At 32.4% G+C, this 19,784-nt stretch overlaps 2 protein-coding genes across 5 annotated transcripts; both read right to left on the bottom strand.

Moving 5' to 3' along the window:
• Window positions 1–500: 500 nt before the first annotated feature.
• On the bottom strand, window positions 501–3,873 carry LOC105137236 (probable serine/threonine-protein kinase NAK). Its single transcript, XM_011042919.1, has 6 exons — window positions 3,564–3,873; window positions 3,108–3,472; window positions 1,988–2,123; window positions 1,711–1,847; window positions 1,489–1,612; window positions 501–1,400 (listed from the first exon to the last, which is right to left on the bottom strand). The coding sequence occupies exons 1-6, from the start codon at window positions 3,634–3,636 to the stop codon at window positions 955–957; spliced, it is 1,281 nt and encodes a 426-aa protein (XP_011041221.1). The 5' UTR covers window positions 3,637–3,873; the 3' UTR covers window positions 501–954.
• An 8,050-nt stretch (window positions 3,874–11,923) lies between these two features.
• Window positions 11,924–15,814, bottom strand: LOC105137235 (serine/threonine-protein kinase CDL1-like). 4 transcript variants are annotated; one of them, XM_011042916.1, is made up of 8 exons: window positions 15,593–15,812; window positions 15,202–15,484; window positions 15,092–15,121; window positions 14,840–14,988; window positions 14,497–14,686; window positions 13,650–14,041; window positions 13,015–13,361; window positions 11,924–12,316 (listed from the first exon to the last, which is right to left on the bottom strand). In XM_011042916.1, exons 2-7 carry the CDS (start codon window positions 15,305–15,307, stop codon window positions 13,059–13,061), a joined length of 1,170 nt encoding a protein of 389 aa, XP_011041218.1. In that variant the 5' UTR covers window positions 15,308–15,484; window positions 15,593–15,812; the 3' UTR covers window positions 11,924–12,316; window positions 13,015–13,058. The 4 variants fall into 4 exon arrangements, with proteins under 4 accessions (XP_011041218.1, XP_011041219.1, XP_011041220.1 ...); XM_011042917.1 differs by having other exon boundaries at window positions 13,015–13,355; window positions 15,202–15,814; XM_011042918.1 differs by having other exon boundaries at window positions 13,650–14,035; window positions 15,202–15,813.
• Between the last annotated feature and the right edge of the window lie 3,970 nt (window positions 15,815–19,784).

The following is a 19,784-nucleotide window of genomic DNA, read 5'->3' as shown; positions in this document are numbered from 1 at the left end:
ATCAGAAACTGGATTAATTTCTGCTTGGTTGGGCTTGTAAATCCCAGAATATCCAACCCCAAGTTTTCTGAGCTGGAAATGAGATCCACCGGACAATGATAATCTGGCTCCATAGACTTAGGATAAGGATTTACAGGTACAAAACAAGGTATCTTGAGGTCACAACATGATAAATTTTAGATTTGTTTCATGAAAATTATTAGTTTAAATTTTATAAATTTAAAGTTATTAAAGGTTTTTATTTCAAGATTTATAAAATTAATCAAGATATAGGTATAAATTTACCTAAACATCTATATTAATTAAAAAAACATTATACTATAATATAAAGTAGTAGTCGCGTTAGATGGAATATGTTGCGTTAGATGGAATATGTTGATGATTTGAGCTTTTAGACCGACACATATCTAAATGTGTGTAGTGAATAATATCTTTTAATAATAATTAAAAAAAATATATAAAATTAAAGAAGCTGAGAAAAATACATAAAATAATAAATATATTTAACATATAGTATCTTGTATTCGGAATCAATAATCAAACATTCCATGGGAATAGATAAGGTGAACAAATCAGGGTTCAATAAACAAGAACCTTAGAGACCTTCACCGCCCCTCGAATGTCCTTTTAAATTATGATTTCCTTTCCTGTGTTCTTTTTTTGTTTAATTTATACACAAAGTTTTTTTTCCTTGGGTTTCCAGATGGGTCGGGCCTGAATTACATCTCAATTTACAGGTCCAACTTGGCCATACGGGCTCAACCATCCTCTACAAAACAGCTAGTTCAAACTCATGACACTGGGCCGGGAGAATATTTCTTACTCAAGTTTGGACCTTTAATAAACAAACATTGGACGTGTTACAAGTTAAAAGAACCAAAAAGAAGAGCAAAACTACGAGTGATTTGCAAAATACAATGACCTAGGGGCACCCGTTGATTGATATGAACCGACTCAGGCTGAGGAGTGGGCTCGACCCTTGTTGCCAGTGCCACCATGTCTGGACTGAAGTGGAGACTGATGGCGGTAATGCTCTTCTTGTCGCTTTGCAGCTTTTTTCTTGGCACTGCCTTTGCTTTCCTTGGACACATCCTTCGTGTCATCTATCTTTTTTAAGGTCTCCAAAACCTCTTCCATAGATGGTCTACTTTTTGGGTCACATTCCAAGCATTGTAGTATAAGTTCAGCTGCTTGCACTGCAGCTTTTATAGGGTACTGCTCTTCGAGTCTTGGATCCATTATTTTCTTCAGTTTTCTTTTATCGGAAAGAGAAGGCCTAGCAAACTCTACCAAATTTTGCTGCCAACTCGGCCGATTTGTGTCAAGGGCTTTTAGGCCCGTCAACAATTCCAGTAACACAACACCAAAACCGTAGACATCACTCTTGACGTACAAATGCCCTGTAAATTTTGGTTGTAATTGTTATATACTAACACCATTTACGTCACATATCTGATCAATATTGGGAGGGGGGAAAGGGTTAATTACCAGTAGCAACATATTCTGGAGCTGCATAACCATACGTGCCCATGACCCTTGTTGTAACATGGGAGTTGCCGTTTAAAGGACCAAACTTTGCCAACCCAAAGTCTGAAAGTTTAGCGTTGAAGGCCTGGAAAGTGAAAGAAAAGACAGAGAGCAGTCGAGTCAATATGGCTACTTAAATGGTGCCTCGTTTTCTGAAAAATGCAAAGATACAAAGAACCTTACCCCATCCAATAATATGTTAGATGTCTTAAAGTCTCGATAAATGACACTCTTTTCTGATGTGTGAAGGAAGGCAAGACCTTCTGCAGCTCCGATTGCTATTTTAATTCTAACATTCCATGGAAGCGGTTCTGCCCCCTCTGCAAACACCCACAATTTGTCATGCCGTTAGTGACTATTTCAGAAATCCTGTGCACCGAATCAGTGGATTTCACTATGGTTATTGTCAGTGAAAAAGAAGAAAGGAGAGATATTATGTGTGGATTTATGGTTTTCTTACTTCTGAAAAGGTGCTTTTCCAAGCTTCCCTTCTGCATGTATTCGTAGACAAGAAGGAACTGCTTTTCCTCCCAGCAGTAACCTAAGAGTCTGACGAGGTTTGGATGAGAAAATTTTCCCAATAACTTCACCTCAGACTGCGACAACAAATTCAACATGATGATTTTAAGTGTTTGATATTGTAATGGTTTCTGTGGTTGTAATTTGAAAATATAAATTAAGAAAACGAGTTATAATCTTTTTTACCAAACTCTTAAGAAAGAGTTCTATAAACTCTATATAAAACTTTGATATGTATTAATTAATTAAATATTTTTAAATTCAAAACTGTAATAAAACACGTATCACACGGACCGTACAACTGAGACTGTAGAATTGGTCAACAACATTAATGAAACTGACCTAGCAAATTTTCTGGCATGCTGACTTTGTATACCATGTGTGTGCGTATCTGTGTTCTGCATGCACTTCCTTCGTGCTTTCATATTTTATGCTGATTAGAATATTAATTATGGTTATTGGCTTGGTTTTTTGGGGGTATTAATTCAATTATTTTCGTCAAAGAACAACAATTGAATTCATCATTCAATTCTTTCCTCTTCTTTCACCAATTTCCAATTGGGTTCTATACAATTTTCCCACCATCATGTCAAAAAAACTTAATTTAATCTCTCTTCAAAACGCATTAAGAAGCTATCATAAATTTCTAAACAATCAGGACTGAAATAAAATATTTCAATTTTTCGAGAAACTAAGATAAATAAATAAAAAAAGTATATGACTATTGGAGATGTAAGCATGGACGTCATATTAAGATCAATGGAAATGTCATATGCGATTTGAACATGGTCAAGTGTGAACGTTTCACAGCAAAGCAACAGGTGGCAGAAATGTGCATCTGTCAACGGTTGAGGGATCGATGAGGGAGTTCGCCAAATGAAGAAAAAAAACACTATAGCATCTAGTTGTTTTCCGACTTTTTTTAGCAGCACCAAAGCTGATCGAGCTACCAAGATCAAGCTATGTTTTATACATAGAAAGATAAAGATTTAGGTAAAACAAAGATTCCTGACTTTATAATGGCAGAAAACAAATTAACAAAGAAAGAAATTGATTGTTACCTGCCACTCCTGCAGGCCTTGAGAGCTGTCTGGGTTCGATTTCTTAACAGCTACAGCCATTCCACAGCCAACTTTAGCCGGTGCGTAGGTCTTTTCATCGACCCAACCTTTAAAAACCCTGCCGAACCCACCCTCCCCTAGCACAGTATCAGGTCTAAAATTCCTGGTAGCACTCTTCAGCTCTGCCAGAGTGAACAGTCTTGGTCCCAATATTGCCATGACCTGTCCACTAAGAGGAATTATAGCTGTTTCATCCTTGTCTTTGTTCTTCACATACATACCAATCTTGACGCTTTCTTTTTCTTTACGGTCGCAGCTGCTTCTGCCCCCCAGTCCATTTTCTTTGCTGTGGTTTGCTGACGTTTCTGCATTAACATATAAATCAAACAAGATTAACAAGAAACTCCTTACGAAAAAAGGGAAGATTTGAGAATAGTTTTTATATGGTGTAATTACTTGGAGTAGGAGGCTTGGTAGCAGAAGGGCTATTATGATTGGTCACAGGAGTACTTCCCCAACAATTTCCCATGTCGATACACGGATTTTTGATATCGTCTGTGCTGAAGATGGCAGGCGCCCTTGGGTATGGAATGATAAACCGATTACGCTGGTTCCTCGAAAGATAGAAGAAAGAGTCAGGAAATAAGAGGAATAGAGAAATGTTTCAGTGATGGAGACTACTTGTTATCTGGACTTTTATTCTTGTACAGGTGTACACTTGTACTCTCTCCTCTTCCTTTTCTTGTTCCTTGTTAAAGTCGCTGCCTTCAATATTGCTCCCACTTCTTTTTATATTGCTCCCGGTACGTGGTCTTAGTGCTGTTTGTAAATCATTAGGGCTCTTTTTATATTGCTCCCGGTACGTGGTCTAAGTGCTGTTTGTAAATCATTAGGGCGGGGCAAGAAATGGAGTCTTGAGCTTTGGTGAAATAATATTTTAAGATTTAAAAATAATTAATAAAACTTATCAAATAGAAAAAAATTATTAAAAATAAAAGAAATTATCGTTACTTTCCCCGGGATATTTCACCCCTTCTTTCAAAATTGAAATCAGATCAATATATGTGATGGATACTACCATATCAGATTTTTTTCCCTCCTATAACTCATCTTATATATATATATATATTGGTTTTATCCAAATAATTTATCTATTATTATTGTCTTGTGGGTGACAATGATTAAAAAAAACAAAGTGTTATGTCATGAAAAAAAAGGTATTTATAGCTATGTTTGGTTAATATTCTATGATAAAAATGAGCTTGGTTGAAAAGAAAATGATATATATATATATATATATAATGAATTTATGTTTTTAAAAACCATAAAGTATACGGAGATGTGTTAATGTCAATATTGCTATTTTTTTTATTCTTCAACAGTAACTAAACCCGTGAGCTTTTTATATTTTTTGTTATTTAGTTTTTTGTATTCATATATCATGTCATTAATGATTTTGTTTTAAATACAAAAGAAATAAGTAGAAGTATAAAGCCGCAACTAAAGTCATCGGGACTTTCATCACCCGCACCAATCACCTTGTACAGGCAATTGGGTCCATGGGTTGACACGTTCCACAGTCTATTAAATTAATACATGTTTATTTATTTTAAGAATATATAATTTCATTCTAAAATTATTCAACTTTTTATTTATCTTACCAACCAAATAAATTTAGAATTGTTTTAATTATATGTCTGTATTCTGTGAACCTTAAAACTAACCAAAAGACTTTAGCAACAAGGAGACAAGACATCATGGTTGACTCAAATCATATTGTAAAAATTACATACCATCACTATAAATTTAGTTTTATTTGATCATGGTATCTATATCTTTAATTTTTTCCATAATATTTTGAGAAGATGAAATTCATATCTTGGAGACCCCTCAGCTAGTTGAACCACCATTGTTTTTAATCGATCATTTACATCAAGCAAGAAAATACCTGCTCAAGGCAGGCATCTTGCATGGTTTGGCAGCTAAAGGTCAAGGAAATACCTGCTCAAGGCAGGCATCTTGCATTGCATGGTTTGGCAGCTAAAGGTCAAGCTTATAATTTTATTTATTTTTGTGTTTTAAAAATATTTTTTAAAAAATATTTTTTATTTTAAATTAATATTTTTTATATATTTTAAATTATTTTAATATATTTATATCAAAAATAATTTTTAAAAAATAATTAACAGACACCCAATATGATATCGAAGACTGCGATGAAAAATTGGAAGCGAGAGGGTCCCTTCTTGTTGACATTTTAGAGCATATAAATCCACAGCGGGGGGCAATATTGATTGTTGGGCTTCAACCGGGTGTGAAAGTATTAATTCCCTGCACCTGAAATACGGCAGGATTAGAGATATTCCTTCTTCTTCTTTTTTTTCTTTTTTTTTTGTCCTATTTATGCACGTATTAATTACGTAATTTCAGGAAACAGCCGTAATATATCCTCGAGTTTTCACATTACAGCTTTCATATGAACTTTAAAGGTCAAATTTTTTTATTTATTTATTATTGTTACTATTAAAAAATTAATATTTTGTTAAATATAAAAATATAAAAATAATAAATAATTTAGTAATATCAAGATCAAACCATATAAAGATTAAATAATACAATAATAAAAGTAACAACAATAGTAGTAGTAGTAGTAGTAGTAGTAAAAAAAAAATTAATGAGAACTTTAAAATGAAATATTAACTTAAAGATTTAACAATGATAACAACAAATGTTAAGGTTAGAGGATCCACTAATGATATATTAAACAAATATAATATAAAACTCTTATTATTCAATTAGAAATCACATACAAAGAAGGTTTTAATCAGATTATAAATTGTTAACATGATTACATTAGTTATCTTATTCGAATAAGAAAAATACTTATAAATATTGTCAAACATTCATGATTATAACTTATGTTAACAACAAATCAAGTTCCTTTCATAGCTTAGGTGTCGATTATACTATACAGTATGAGTTATGAAAGTACTAAATATTAAAATTGAACAAGATAACAAATACAAAACATGTTAGGATCAAACATTAAGGTTTATATTGAGTTTAAAATATACTCATTCTTATACTATTAGTATAACCTTTTCACTTTAATATAATAAACTTAACTAAATAATGAAAGAAAGAAAAATAAACAAACAAACAAAATAAGAACATAAATAAGATAAAAGTTAATTAAGTAAAGAAAAGGAAATGAAAGGTATAAATTTCATATTAATAAAAGCAAAATATAAACAATACAAAGAGATAAAGCAAAATCATGATCTTGATCTAGAAATCAAGATGTCTAAATGCATGGCAAATACCTTATTTTATAGGTCAAAATTGAAAACTATTGATTTGATGACTAATTGATGAGTGGGTGACCAACTTTTGACTTGATGACAATCCTTATCTTTTGTTGTCTACCTAAAACGTTATTGATAACGTCAGAATTGGAACCACTTGAAAACATGAAAGTTCTAGAAAATTATCTCGGCTTTTCAGGAAAACAAATTGAGGTCATTTGGGCTTCTATAACTCTAGATATGGATTGAACACTAAACAATGTTCGGGGTGGAGGATAGATTCAGATTTCTTTATTGTTGCTATAATTTAGACTTAAAAATGGTCTTTTTTAAATCTTGGGCTCCAAGAAAGTTGTAGGCCTATGTCTTACCTTTCAATCCATATAAAGTAGACATAAATTCGAGATCTACAGTTTCAGATATAACCCAATTACCGAACAGTGTTTCGATTTGCACTGCACCAGCATTTCTTTTCTAAGTTTGGCTATCTCTTTGTCTTTTCAATTTTAGTTTTTAAAATCATCAATCAATCCTTTCATTTATATGATAGACCTGCATTTAAAATGAACGTTTATCACAAATTAAAGGTATCTTATATTATTAGATATGTTATTATAAAACATGCTTGAGTTAAGGAGTATTTGATACTTCAATTGCAAAATAATAATATAAAATTTTGATAAAAATATACTTTTAAGTACTAATTAACTACCACTGACATTAATAGTTATAATTAGTTAGTAATTAATGGACATAGTTAAAAAACTAATTATCTAATTCAACATTTGAGTGATCTTTAAAGGGTCAATTTAAACTAATTTAAAAGGATATTATTTAATTTCAAAAAACAACCATATTATATCTCACCTCGATTTTTATAGATCAATTTAATTACAAGTTAACTTATGATAACAATTAAATTTGACTGAATTAACTCTTATATGATTCTATATCATGATTGAGTCATGTCCCAAGTTATATATCAATGTGAATAGCAAGACTAACCATTAAGTGGAATTCAAGACTTTGCAAGCTTTGACTAGGTCACTAATTGCAATTTTTATTTTTAATGAAGAGAAACATGGTGGACACATGCAAGATTAATTGGTGGGTCAGGATTTATTGCTGGAAGAAGAAATCAAGGGTAAAATATCACTTGTAAAAGATCCTTTTTCATTTTTTTAAGAACAACGGTGCTCCTCGTCCATGCCAATGCACTAATAAATCTTTGAGAAACGAAGGGGAAAATGTCAACAAATACTTGAATAGAATTTCAATTACATACGAAGGGACGATGCAGACCGAGGAAGCAAAATATACAGAGGAAACCGTCCAGCAAGTCGAGAAGATGACCTTGCGAGGTATGCAAGGCAAAGTCTCCCATGTCTGTCTCAAGAGTTTTGTACATCCACTGTATTTTTTTTTATTGATAATGTGAATTTCCGAACTAAATTAATTTATATATATTTTAACTAATTTTATAAAATTTTAAATTAATAATTATATAAAATTTTAGATTAATCCTGAATTATAAAATTAATAATCATATAAATCTATAAAAAAAACCACAAAAATATGATGGAACAAACTTTTGACATTCATTGTTGATCCCATGAAGCTGGAGCCATTGCAAAGCATGACGCATGGCCTCACCTCATTAATATGCATTGCTAAACTTCAGGAGATTTCTTATCTCTTATGAAATTGTCCTCGAAGGTCATGGTTATGTGATTTGGATTTGACTAGCATGCATTATCGACTGATTTGTTGTGTTTTTTTTTTGGATTGTTTTAATTTTTTAATTTATATATTAAATTTAATAAGTTAATATAATTAATTTAATTTTTTTTATTTTTTAATTAATTTTTTTAATTTTATCATTCAATATTTGATTTGATTGAGATTTAATCTTTATAATTCATTTTAATTTGTTTTATACGGACTACATGATTTCATTACTCGAATCATGAATTCAAAAGTTTAATTTGAATTGATCCAATATGCTATCAACTTAATATTAAAAATTGATACGGGTTGTTTTTGGACCTGCCAAGTTAATTGAATCATATTGAATTAACCCCCTCACAATTTAAATTTTTTTATACCAAAAAATACTTGTAATTATTAAAAAAATTTATGTTAAAAAAATAATCTCATCATCACTGTGTAATTATTATTATTATTTTAATTTTGATGATTTAGCATAATAATCATCATAAATATTTTTTTAAAAAATTATTTGTGAAAAAGAAAACAATACTTTGAAAACACTGTTTTTTTATGTAAAAAGAGTTTTGAAACCAAGGATCCAATTGTATAGAAATTTAGAGATGCAAGGATTGAGTTGTAGAGTTTAAAAACGACAGGGACTTAAAGTGGTTATAACTCTTGAGAAAAAGTCAGAATCCTACGTGGGGCTGCTGTCTTCTCCTGTCCATGCAAGGATCTGCATTGTATGCAACTCCATGTAAAATGGAGACAAAATTCACGAATATGTTTAGTTACTGTTTTATAATAAAAAATAAAAAATAAAAAATATATCTTCATGTAATTATTATATTGAAAATATAAAAATTTATTCAAAATCTTTCTTTATTTTATCTTTTTATCTTTTTAATTAAATACATTTTGTTTTTGTATTTATTTTATTTTTTGTTTCGGAATACTAACAGAATATAATTTAAATTAATTATTTTTTTAAAGATCATATTATAGCAGTGGATAATGACAAATTAGAAGTTAGAGATTGACATTTGCAAAGTCCATATCTCCCTTTTACGACCTTAAATTTGAGCTGCTATTAGATTCAAATACTATAAAATTTCATATAATAAACAGACTTTTTCATGCCTGTAGGATCTTGTTGTTGGATAATAAATTTACAATCACTGTTGCTTTGACCCATCTGTCGAAATCTTCCGTCAAAATCTGCCTGTAAAAAAGAATAAAGGAAGAACAATCGGCTGATGATGTCTGATGAGACAGGAAATTGCTGCTATGTTGCCAATATGACATTCTAATAAAATGGCTGACTGACTACGTCAAAAAACAGTGAGATGGGGGGATGAAACAAATAAACAACAGTGTTAAACCCATTAAGCTAAGCATTATTTATTATAATTCCTTGGAATTTATTGTTTTATATGATGGGCCAAGAATTTCTTAGAGAGAAAATTCAACAGAAATTTCTGAGGAAACAGACACTCGTCGTCGTCGGCGTCGGCGTCGGCGTCGTCTATAGGAGACATCACCTCCATTTTCTTTTTTTGTTTAAAAATGACCCTACCCTTTTTAAAGTTTGTCGGCAATTGTAGCTTTCGTGTCTTTGTGAAGGTTATCAAAGGATATGCCTTTGTCTCTTGGAGGAGTGAGATCTGAATGAATCTTTAACATTTCCAGTGACTGGCAATGGCAACGCTTTTCTCACTCTTTCTCGGCCGAGTAAAGGACTGTCAGCTTTAACTCTGTTCATATTTAGGAAAATAAATGTATTGTGAAGAGTAATTTAGTGTATATTTAATATTGTGGTTGCAGTAAAATAAAAAAAAAAAAAAGGGATTTAGGAAAAGCTATATGGTGAGTCTTTGAGAGTGTAATGGTTTTTGTTTTTATATGTGTTTTAAAAATATTTTTTATTTAAAAAATATTAAATTAATACTTTTTAAATGTTATGGTTTAGATATCCTGATATTAAAAATAAAAAATAAAAAAATTTGATGTATTTTCAAGTAAAAATTATTATGTATTACAATGTTAAACATATAAAAAAATATTTTTTTTTAATAATGATTTCAAGAAAAAAATTTCAGTGGAATCTAAACAAAATTGTGATGCATGTTAAATAGTCTAATATTTTCAAAAACATGGTTAGAATAAAATATAATTTTAACCATGATATGTATCAAACTCTTAAATAGTTACTTTATCGTTGTTGAGTTAGACTTATAACTTTTTGTTAAAAATTATTATAGCTATATTATTATGTAAGGTTCAAACTAATTACATTTAAAAAATCTAACTCATTAAACGAATGTTATTAAACTTGATATGATTTGACAGATTAATTAAGAATTTGATTGAATTGAAATCTAGTCTTGATTAAGTTTTAAAATAACTTAGTAAAAATTAACTTGATCAAGTCTAGATAAGATATCAAATTAATCCACAATTCAATTGATCTAATTAAAATTTAATTTGATTTTTAAAAAATAAATTTAAAATAATATTATTAACATTTTAGATTAATCTAAATTCACCATTCAATCCATAACTCAAATATTGAATTGGACTCCGAGTGTGACCGGGTTCAATAACCTTGCAACAACCAATAATAATAACAAAATCTATTATATCAATCAATTACATAATTTCTAACCTGTAAATGCATCCTAATCATCTCCAGTTAAGAAAAAATCATAACATAACCTATAATCATATATAGAATTCAGAAGATTCCACAGCTCCGAAGCAACTCCTAAGGATGGTTACAAAGACTCCCAACTTTTAAAAAATCCAATTGTTTTATCCGAAGATTAATAAGATAACAGTATGCTTCCAGGACCCACATGGACATCAACATTATACAATGCATGTGCCCTTGTATATCTCGCAAAGCAGAAGAGCAAATGCTTGATTCTTTTGATTGCCACTAGAATATGCTTCTTGTTGATGAGGAGGCCTTGGAGGTCTCCTCGGGGAACAGTCGCAAGTTGCAATATTGTTCATAGGAGAATTCCATGCTCAAAAGCTTCAGAGATTAGTGAATGCTCCTCTAGCTCAGGATGTTCTGGGAGGAGAGATTTTTTGTCATTTAATCTTCTCGTGAACCTGATTTCTAGCCAGTTCAATGTTTTGGGAAACCTCAATTTAATCCTTAATATATTTACTCAATTCTCAATTAGATCGCAAACCCATAAAGTTTATCGATTTGGTCCTGAATGTTTTAGACAAGTTTCGATCAAGGAAATTTGTTCGTGTTCGTTGACGTTTTCTTTCAAGTTTTCTTCGAAATGACGCTGTTTTATCGACAGCATTCTTCAAGACAGAGAATGCTAGTTCGTCAAGAACAGGGGACGGAAAGAAGGCAGTGGCATTTCTTCCTAGGGAAATTATCGACAACATGCTTTACTGAATGGATATTCATTCCTATTTACAAGACTCAATGGGTCAATCTATTCATCGACTAGCCGACCCATGACCTAATCAGGCTTAGTCCAGTAGAAAAACCTGTTTTTTTATAAAAAAAATCAAGATCTTTGTTTCGTTTTATATTTTTAAAAAATAACTTGGGATGACCTGTATCAACCCATCCAATTTGCAACCAAGGTAATTAGTCCAGGCCAACTCTAGGGTTGAGTATTTTAACCATGTATTCATCTTCATTGGTACTTGGTTAGCATATACAGGGCTGCTCGGATGGGTGTTTTAAGGGAAGCATAGCTACTCTCCAGAAATGGGAGGTAGAAGGCCTGGTGGGCCTTCTAAAGAACAGAAATTAAAAATGATAAAGAATTCAACAATTATGCTCCATGGTACATACCTCCTTTATTGATTCTTTATTTCATGTTGAATGATCTGAAAAAGGGGAGAAACAAGCATGGAAAATCATAGCATGGACGTATCTAACAAAAATCCAATCCCTCTCAAACTGTGCTAAACACAATTCTAATAGCCTGCTGCTTAATGCCATTCGCAAAGAATTCTCACTTCAATGCAAGTACAAACTTCAGCAGGCTTAGAAGAAACATGTGTTTATCCTGATTTTCGTAAGCAAAAAATCATTTACTCCAAACCCCAACAGTATGTCTATACATACATGTCAATAAACATATTTACCCACTGTATCGATGCGCTTTTACATGGTATGAAACACAACAGCCATCCCCTCTAAGCTTGGCAAGACACCTGCAAGCACAGAGAAACAACAGTCTCATGACTACAGTAGTAGGGACCAATCTATCAAGCATCATTTATGGAAATATATCATGCATAACAAGTGCAGCTAAAAAAACACTACCCAAAATAGAGCCCATGAAGTATATGGATCACCAAAGTGAGTTTGGTTCTGGCAAGAATGGAAACAAAACGGGCAGGGTTGTGCAAGGGAAAGGATCCTTCCTCGAGATAAGTTACCATACCTTACCCTATCATTTTACAATAGACTAGAACTTTAAGAATGCAAATCAAAAACGTAAAAAAGAAAACCGTACAGGTCATCATAATGTTTCGGGTTTTTACGATTCGGACATGATCAATTCTTAGCTCTGACATGTATAGAAACTGAGACTGTCTAAATAAGCAGGTTAGCCACAATGAAAGCATGTAATTTAATTCATTGATGAGGGTGAAATGAACGGTATAAACGTAGCAAATAACCCCGTAAACTACATAAAAATACAGCGATTTTGGTAAACGTTCACCAAATAATAACAATTCATGGAATTTTAAAATCTCTTTGCTAAGAACTTATGTCTATCTGCACATTCTAATGAATTGAAGTTTTAAAATAAAATACACAAGATAAAATATTACAAGGGAAGTTTGAAAGCCTTCAGCAACCAAAAAATTCTAAAAGTTCAAGAAAATGGGAATTGGTTACTTACAGTACAGAGATCAAGGGGTTTCAATAACTTTTGCTCCACATCATTCAAATAGAAGCTCTACTCCTAGAATCTCGCTCTCGAGAAACGACCTTCCTGTCAGAACATGGTGATGATGGATTGGCACCTCGTACCCGACCAGTAGTGGATTCTGAGACATGGCACTGTGCAGCCAAATATTCCAAGGCAGCCAGTATATCACCAATAAGAGGGCGAAAACTGGCTTGCTCATTAAGGCACATTGCAGTTATAGCAATTGCATAGTTGAAACAACGACGAGGATAACACCCTTCCAACCGAGGATCAGCCAATTGGCAATATTTCTTCTGGTCCTTCAAAAACGGCTGAGACTACAATGGAGATTGAGAAGAAAAAAGAATCGATGCATTATAGTTTGTTGGAGTTATTTTGGTTCTGACATTTTGCTGTACAAGCGTCAGCAAATTACTCCAAAGAACCTACTATTTGGAAATTAAACTGAGCTTTTGGCATTACCTGGATGGGGATTGAAGATGCATCGAGGGAACACCCAGCATCACAAACAATTATGATTATACTCTCAGATAAGCTGATTGCTTGGATGAGCAATGAGAGCAGAGCAAAAATAAATTGGAAAAAAGTTCAAGTTTTTAACTCACCCAAGCAACTAAGTTTTGCTCTCCTGGAATCTTAGAACGATCTATGGCCTTTCTCCCAGTGATCAACTCCAACAAAACAACACCAAAACTATAAATATCAGACTTGAGAGTCAACTTGCCACTCATGGCATACTCTGGGGCACAGTAACCATATGTCCCCATAACTCTGGTTGAAACATGTGTATTTTCACCAACAGGTCCCAATTTTGCAAGTCCAAAATCTGATAGTTTTGGATTAAAATCATTGTCCAGCAAGATATTTGCAGATTTCAGGTCACGGTAAATAACAGGTGGGTCTGCTTTACAGTGTAGGTACTCGAGACCCCGGGCAGCACCAACAGCAATCTTTATCCGAGTGCTCCAACTCAATGGCTCTTTACCAGGTTCTAGATCCGAGAAACAATTACAGCATCAATTATCAAAAAGCATGCTAGCTGAAAATTATGTAGCAATCATGCGCGGAATCAAGAATAACTAGCAATGAGAAAACATATATACCTATCAAGAAAAAGAGAAATCATACTGGTGAATGAGATTCCAGGAAGTAAACTTTCCACAACATAAACTTAGGATTATCATTGATATCCATCGGAATATCAACAAGACAAACTTGCAAGATCAAAATAACTTGCTTAATCATCTGTTTTGGTTGAATAATCAAATTTTCAGTATCAAGGGGATAAATAGAGGGCGGCAAGATGGGGCATGGAGTTTAGTAGCAATGAATTATCTGACACAAAAAATATATCAGAAACTAAACAAATTCAGACTAAGTTCATTGAATAACAAATCAGAAGAAGATTGCAGAACATCAAAAATCTATGCATAAGATGCAAAAGAAATTTACCGAAAAGATGATCTTCCAAACTACCCATCGGCATGTATTCATAAACCAATAGTCTCTGATCACCAGAAGTACAGTAGCCAATCAAGGTAACAAGATTGGAATGGTGTAACAGACTCAACATAAGAACCTCCACGATAAATTCCTGATCCCCCTGAAGACCATCCTGATTAAGTTGTTTCACCGCGACAAGCTAATCATCAAAAACCAAACCAAACATAAGGAAAGCGTCTCAGTTTGACCACAAAATTACAAGAAACAACCTATTTGCAACCAAAAAAGAAGCCACATTCATAAATAATCAAAACAATTTACATAAATTCTATAACTGTTTACAGCAACTTACCTCCCCTGTTTCTAACCGGCCTTTATAAACCCTGCCAAAACCTCCTTCACCAATCAAATTAACCTCTCTAAAATTTTTTGTTGCTGCTGCAAGCTCACGAAATGTAAAACTACGAGCTCCATCCTCAGGATTCTGATTCTTCCCATGTTCTGCACCCAATTATTGAATATAAGAATCCAAATAATTAATTAAACACGAAAACAAAGCTTATAAAAAACAAATTAAATCCCAAAGAAATTAAATAACAATTACCATTTACATTAAACCTTGCGTTCTGGGTACCTACAAATCCCACACCTTATCTTTATCAAAATAAACAAATAAACAAAACCCAAAAAAAAATGGGAAGTAAAAAAAAAAACCTGAGGACCCATAAGAACATCGAGAACTAGATCGAGGGGCGTGTTCAGCGTCGATCTTAATATCGTTTCGATTTGGTTTAATGCAAGAAAAGCATCTCATCCTCATTAATCCTTGTATATTTTACAGTAAAAAAACACAAACCAAGCTACATTACCAGAAAAAAAAAAAAAAAAAAACTCAGAGAAGACACAAACAAGTTCCGTTCTTTTTCTCTCCTCCTTGCCTGGAGAGACAAAGAAACGGCAACCCTGAATGCCACTGTTGTATTTGTCCCTCGAGATCCTGGATTTCAGAAAAACATTCTTGAAAAATCAGAGCTTTATTAATTAATAAAAATGGAAACAAGGAAGATTTTTTAATAAAGGGCAAAATAGAGAAAATCACACGTACCCCTAAACTTAGAACTTGTAGTGAAGGAAAGAGGAGGGAGAGTGAACAAGTTGAGCGGCAGATTTAACGGCAAACTGGCAGCCCAGTAAGTAGTAATAATAAAATATTTTTCCAAATAAATTAAATTCATAAAATTAATAATAAGAATGGAAATTACTCTATTCCTATTTTTTGAAATTAATGTGAGTTAATGCAAGTCGCTCTCCATGCAGCTTCCCGCACAACTGGATTTTTCATGTTTTTTCTCAGTTTCTCTTCCCGCATTTATAAACGTTCCGGTTCGGTGGATGCGGTTGCTTTTACGTTCTTGACCTTGTTGTCTCTCTCTCTCTCTGTCCTGTTCTGACACTAAACAGTCAACCCCCCGTGTGTGTTACGACAACAATCTTCTGATTGTACGCGTTGAGGGCCTTTTGTTCAGGGACCAAATCGTAAACTGGTATGGTTTGGTCCCTCTATTTTTAATGTTTAGTCAAATCAAATCCTATATTTTAATTGTGATCTTCATCGTAACTCGTGGCTTTCAGCTGGCTGTTTGCTTAGTAATAGAGGTGGATGAGGAGGATCAGATCGACTTTAATTGGAAAGAAAAGGGTCTGAATTTATCAAATTTAAAACAAATGGTCTTGTTCTGCAAAACATCAAGAGTATAGGGGCTAGATTATATACATATATTCTTGATTCCGCGTTGTAATGTTGTCTCTATCCATCTCGAAGTTTGGACTATATATTTTTTGAGAAAATATTAGAAGATTATGAAGTAAAATTTACGTATTTAGAGGGATGGATCATGGAGGTTCATAACTAGGATATAAAACTTCTTTTCATTGTGATGTTCATTGACTTGGGATCTGGGAGCGCTTGAAGGCCCAGCACCAAAACAAAAGGGGAAGGAAATTAACCTAATTTGTTGGGGTTTTTTTAATAAAGATTGAGACGTGATGTGAAATGCGAGAGGATTGATGGAGACAAAACCAGAGAATAATTGGTTGATGATGTAAATCTCCAAGAAAATGACTCCTTGAAGCTCCCAACTAGCCTCCAAACCCCCCCATTTTCCTCCACCTTACGTGGAAAAACTCTCACTAATCTTGAAAAATCTTGTTAGTGCGCGTGGGACTCCACCTTGCGAGGAAAACTCCACCAATCTTGAAAAAAACATGCTAGTTGGGTGTTCGGTGAGTATATTTTTAATTAAAGATATATTAAGATGGTATTTTTAATATTAATATATAAAAATTGTTTAAAAAATAATTTAATATCTTTTTCACATGAAAAATGACTTAAAAGATATTTTACAAAATATGCTGCAATGCAAAACAAATGCTATATGATTCATATGAAGTCTATGATAAGAGAGCGGTTCAACTTATTTTTTTTATAATAGAAAATTAATTTTTTAATTTTTTATTATTATTTTAATGTAATAATATTAAAAATATATATATTAAAAAACAGCCATCATTGTCAAACATCGCCAAGGACTTGTCTTGGTAGAAACATGGGGGAGCCTTCTTCCAGCTTTGTCTTTCGGTGACGATGACTAATAAAATAAAAATAAATAGAATGGCACTAATTTATTTTCATTTTTCTGACCAATCCGTCAGTGATTAAGGAAATTATTATCGCATCAAATACGATTCATTTAACATATTTAATCAATATAACTCGGTGTTATCTTGTTTGAATTTTATTTTTTATTTTTTAATTCATTATCAAAACAAAACAAAATCCTTAAAATAGAAAGAACACGTGCAAAATAAACAGCAATATATTTTATTAAATAAAAATAGATAAAAGATATAAAATAAATTTATTTTTTCAAAATAAGGAAATATGTTCTTTGTTTTTTATAGCCTTTGGGTCTTAACGAAGACAATTTACTTGTTTATAATTCTATCCCAAGACCAATAAATCAGAAGTATACGCGGATAGTACTTTAGATTTTTTTGCCCTTTTTTGCCCTAAACTAAAATCACTGTCGAAGGAAAAGCCCAGCCGAAGCTTCGTTAGAAAACAGCGGTCCATGTCGCTGTCATGGTTCATGACCACCTCGACATGCAGGGGTCCATTATTTATCCACAGTTAATGCCGATTCCATTATTGTTTTTTTTTTTGTTTGTTTGAAAAGTGTCTTCAATTTTTCTATTTAATTTTCAGTGTTTTTAGATTTTTTTAATATGTTAATATTAAAAAAAATTTAATATATTTTTAAATAAAAAATACTTTTAAAAATTACTGTTACTACAATACAAAAACACACCTGAATTTTCAATAATTTTTGTTTTTGTGGTTTAAAAAACAAAATAGCTTTTAAAAAATTAGTTATAATTATATGTTAGGTAAAACTATTATAAAATAGATTTTTTATATAAAAACTATGTTTTCATGAATAAAAAACAAGTTATTTTAATTTTTATAAAAGTAAGGATTAAAACTTAATTATATACATGCAACCCAATTAAAAAATTACAAGATATTTGTTTAATCAAATATTTTTTTTTCGTATACTTAGATAAAAAAACAAAAACCACGATGAACTGATTTACCGTGGCAGACCATACAATATCAGAATTGAATCTGGTTTCTCGATTAACGTAGATATGGTCAGCATGTTTGTGAGATGGTGCTAACGGGCCGTTGTTATGTAGTTTAACGGGCTGGGGAGTTCCGAGCCTTACTTTACTGTTTAGAAAATTCTCTTATTTGCACTTCAAGCCCATATTCTTTGTCTTGGCCCAGAAGTTGTAATAGGCTTCTGTCCAACATTAACGAGATAGAAAAATGCTACTCGTGCTTTTGATAGTATGATAAGACCCGACCCGAGATCTCATCTTGAGAAGGGCTCGGATCATTGGGTTAGCGGGTAATCTCTCATGCAACTCGGATCTATCGGTTGTTTTAATTAGAAAAAATCTATAGTATTGGCTATGCTAGGTCAATTATATCACATGTCAATCTAATCGAGTAGTCTAGTCATGTTATTGTAAAGATATGTACAAGTTGAAACTTAGTTTGGATTAGGATTCTGAGTTGCGAGTTTTTCAAGTCAATGAACCAGGTTTGACAATCATGCTTTCGTTGTTATTGCCTACTAAAATTAATTAATATTTATATGATTTCACTATATATATGTTTAATTAATTTAAGGTATAGTTTTCCACTGAAAATGTGCTGGAAATAGTAAGCATGGATATGGATGAATGGGAGACGGTTCTCATGCTTTTATTGGTGAAAAGACATGATCATCGCTAAATTAAAGACAAGAAATGATAAGACAGCAAGATATTTTCATGCTTTTAGCCTATCTTCTATGCCTTCATTTTTCCAATTTGATTCGCAATTATTTTTTTATAAATCCCCTCCCATTTTTTATTTTTTTTTCACAAAAGTGACTTGCACAACGTCCCAACACTTGGGATTAGAGAATAATTTTTATTATTCTTTCTTCTTTTACGATCAGAATATTCAAGCCAAAGTTAGACGTTTTTGATTACTTTTCAAGCAATTAAAGGATATGATGCCCTTTATCCAACATGTGTCTGTGTGTGTGTGTCTATATATATATATATGCACTGGAATTATTGGAGCATAAAGTTGAAGGAATGAACTTTGTGTGCTATGGAATTAAGCCCAAACTTGCGGCTGAGAAAATGTGAAAACCAGTCAAGCTTCTAGCTGTCAAGCCATGCACCGCGGTTCCCTGCTCACTTGCTGCGCAGGCAATTCGTTTCTTGCCCTTGACACGCTAAGCCAGATCGATGGGGCTTCCCTCATACGTCGTCTACAGTCAAGGTTCTTATTTGTAGCAAGTCATCACAAGATCAAGAAAGAAAAGGAAGAACAATCGCAACCTTTCCTTGTTGAAACTTTCGGAGATCAATGATCTCATGCGACATCTTTTGAGGGGGGGAGATTCTGAATGTTGAGTAGTTTACAGGACACATAAAGTTTAATTTCCAACGCACGTCTTGGATTTTGAGACTTGTAATGCAAGGGAAGTGCTCCTTTTCAAGTAGAATATTTACCTGCGATTTAGTTGACTCTGCAAATTAATTCGGGTTAGATTTCTATTGGATCCAACTCCAAAGAATTTTGTGTGTTTTTTTTAAAATAATACTGTTTTTTTTCCTTGGTTACTTTTATTATTTTCTATTTTTATTTTTCAATCTAGTATTACTAGTTTTTTTCT

The sequence above is a fragment of the Populus euphratica genome, unplaced genomic scaffold (assembly GCF_000495115.2).
Source record: "Populus euphratica unplaced genomic scaffold, PopEup_1.0 scaffold65.1, whole genome shotgun sequence".
In the NCBI taxonomy this organism is placed as follows: Eukaryota; Viridiplantae; Streptophyta; class Magnoliopsida; order Malpighiales; family Salicaceae; genus Populus; species Populus euphratica.
The sequence above is the reverse complement of the archived record's forward strand: the minus strand, read 5'-3'. Positions and strand labels throughout refer to the sequence as shown.